Raw genomic sequence first — 2,500 nt, forward strand, 5'->3', positions numbered from 1 at the left:
AGTCGGGAGCGAGGTCAAGGAAGCGGTCCTTCCCTAGCGCACACAGGCTGGCCCCGTTCATGCAGAATTTGTGGAAGTCCACGTTCTTCAGGGTGAACTCATTCACTGTCCATGTCAACCACTCTCTGACATGATCCTCTGTCCATTGTCTGGGATCTGCAGAGACAAAAAGCGCCATTGTCAGGAGGGCGAGACGATGGGGGGGTCAATCATCTCCTCAGGCAAAAGGACTCAGCCAGAGTCTATTAAAAACATGCAAAAAGACTACAGTCTATGAATGTAGTCTATCTAATAATGGCCTAACATCTGACACTGGATGGTCTAAATATGTGAATGGTCTGAATATTCACCTCATAAAAATGCTTTTCTCATCACAATTCATTTGTCATGTTTTTTTTTTATCCTCGTTAATACAATGCAGACAAAACACAAATTTTACCATTGTGTGTGCCTTCTGGCAGTCAGATCTATTGCTGACTCCTGACTCGACCAGATGGCCAACAAGACCCTCTGATCTTCTGATCTCTTTTCTATAGCTTACCATGTTGCGTGGTAGTCTACTATTAGCTTTAAAACTGTGACATTTGGCTTGCCGAGGACAGGACCACATTTCTTTCTGTTTACTTTTTTTTTTTTTAAATGGAAACCATATATCCTCACTGAATACCATACCAAGGGAAAACATACAGTATATTCTGACTGAAGTCTCAGTGGTGGTGTTGGAACGCTAAATGAGCTCCAGGGAGGGATCCTTTCATGGAGCTTTGATGAACTTTGGGTCCGTCACACGTCCCTCATCCTGCAGTGAATCTGACCCGACAGGCCCTCTCCGTTCCGCTATTTACAGACCAGGCCACACAAACTCAGGCCAGGACTGAGCACGCTCCCTGAGCCTACCCGAAACACACAGCGCCGAGTTCTCTGCGGTCTGCCGCAATTTGAAAAACATATTTCACAAGTGCTGCTTATAGCTGTCATGTGCCTATCTTCTTGCCCTTTTTAGCGATCTGCCTCCAAAACCACACATTTTTGAGCAACAGTGGATATGTCTAAGAAAAAACAACATGCAGAAAAACCTCCTCCACTTTGTCTGCATCAGATATATCGAATGTTGTGTTCTGCCTAATAGCATCACAGCTTTATTGAGTTGACAAACAAACTTGAGGGGAACAGTTTAAGTTAAACTGCCAATGTGACATTCACATTGTTTCTCATTTGGGACACGCAGTTAGTCTCAAACTCTATAATGGGCCAAATGGCCTCTAAACAGTGTGGAATGCCCCTGATTTGCGTGACAGACAGAGTTCAGTGTTCCAGCGAAGACTCCTGAGGGAATTTTTTATTTTATTTTTTTACCTTTGGGGATTCCCAGTCTCTGCTGTTCCTTGGTGAAGCCGCTGAAGGTGGCTTTGAGAGCCTGTGACATCATCTCCTTGCTTCCGGGCGTGAGGAGCGGCATATCCCCGCAGTCCAGGTCTACTGGGAGAGAGAAAAGCACACAAGAGAAGGCCATTAGCATTAGCAGTCAGTGCTACTGGGAGAGAGAAAAGCACACAAGAGAAGGCCATTAGCATTAGCAGTCAGTGCTACTGGGAGAGAGAAAATTACACAAGAGAAGGCCAATAGCATTAGCAGTCAGCACTAAGCAGCTATTCCAAGTAAGAGCCTCCACAGGGATTTCATAATGATGAAAGCACTTACACAATAGAGACACACATACAGATGACTTTTAGATGGAGAGAAATTAGGTCAGAACGGTGCGTGAGAGAGCGACAAGATTTTCTGCTTTATTCTGTGTGCTTTTTGGTGGAGAATGGGTATTGCCCACTACTGTTTGCTTGCTTGTTTGGTTGGTCACTTGATATGTCAACCAGCTTGCTGCCGACCCCCTACGTGGCCCTTTTATCCTTTTGACCCCGTTGTTCAAAGCCCTAAAGGTGGTCCGCAAGAGCCTTGTGTGGGACCAGGACCATGGGGTCCGATATGTGTCTGATAACCCCTGAACGTGGTTCACAGCGAGTGCCCCTCATACCACATGTTCCGGCCCGAGAGACAGAGGAGCCACTGTCGGCCAGCCACTGCAGGGGTCAGGCAGTCAGGGCCGCGAGGTCGAGGCCACGGGGACGATGATGTCACGGGGAGCACTGGCGGACAGTGGCGTCCCGAGGGGGGGAACGAGGGGGGTCTGGTGGGGTGGTCGTCGAAACACACAGGTCTCTGTTCCGCTCCTCACAGCCACCGGGCACTCGGCAGGACACACAGAAGCGCCTTTTTAACGGTGTTAAACAGTGCCCAGTGACTCGCCCCTGATCCAATTAGGGCTGGCAGAGACAGAGGGGGAGAAGAAGGGGGGAACCCCCCCCCCACCACCACCAACCCCCACCCTCCAACCCCTCAGGCCTCCACCAGGCCCGGCCAGGCTGCGGCCTCCCAGTGTGAGGCCCATAAAATGAGGCCGAGACAGAGGCCGAGACAGACGGAGGTCCGGTGACTGCGGAGT

The 2,500-nt window shown here is 49.5% G+C and overlaps 1 protein-coding gene across 3 annotated transcripts in view; it reads right to left on the reverse strand.

Moving 5' to 3' along the window:
• ets1 (v-ets avian erythroblastosis virus E26 oncogene homolog 1) overlaps positions 1–2,500 on the reverse strand; it is a 25,458-nt gene that overhangs the window by 10,425 nt on the left and 12,533 nt on the right. For 2 of the 3 annotated variants that reach the window (XM_076282540.1, XM_076282538.1), the window contains exons 2-3: positions 1,357–1,479; positions 1–156 (exon numbers count right to left, since the gene is read on the reverse strand). The exon at positions 1–156 is cut by the window's left edge and continues 45 nt beyond it. In XM_076282540.1, the coding sequence (XP_076138655.1) occupies positions 1–156; positions 1,357–1,479 (279 nt within the window). The remainder of the gene's footprint in view (positions 157–1,356; positions 1,480–2,500) is intronic. The other variant, XM_076282539.1, reaches the window with a different exon arrangement.

This window comes from Alosa pseudoharengus, unplaced genomic scaffold (assembly GCF_046254945.1).
Source record: "Alosa pseudoharengus isolate Yale_2024_CS ecotype anadromous, Long Island Sound unplaced genomic scaffold, YU_APseudo_1.1 YU_APseudo_1.1_scf_13, whole genome shotgun sequence".
NCBI classification, from domain to species: Eukaryota; Metazoa; Chordata; class Actinopteri; order Clupeiformes; family Clupeidae; genus Alosa; species Alosa pseudoharengus.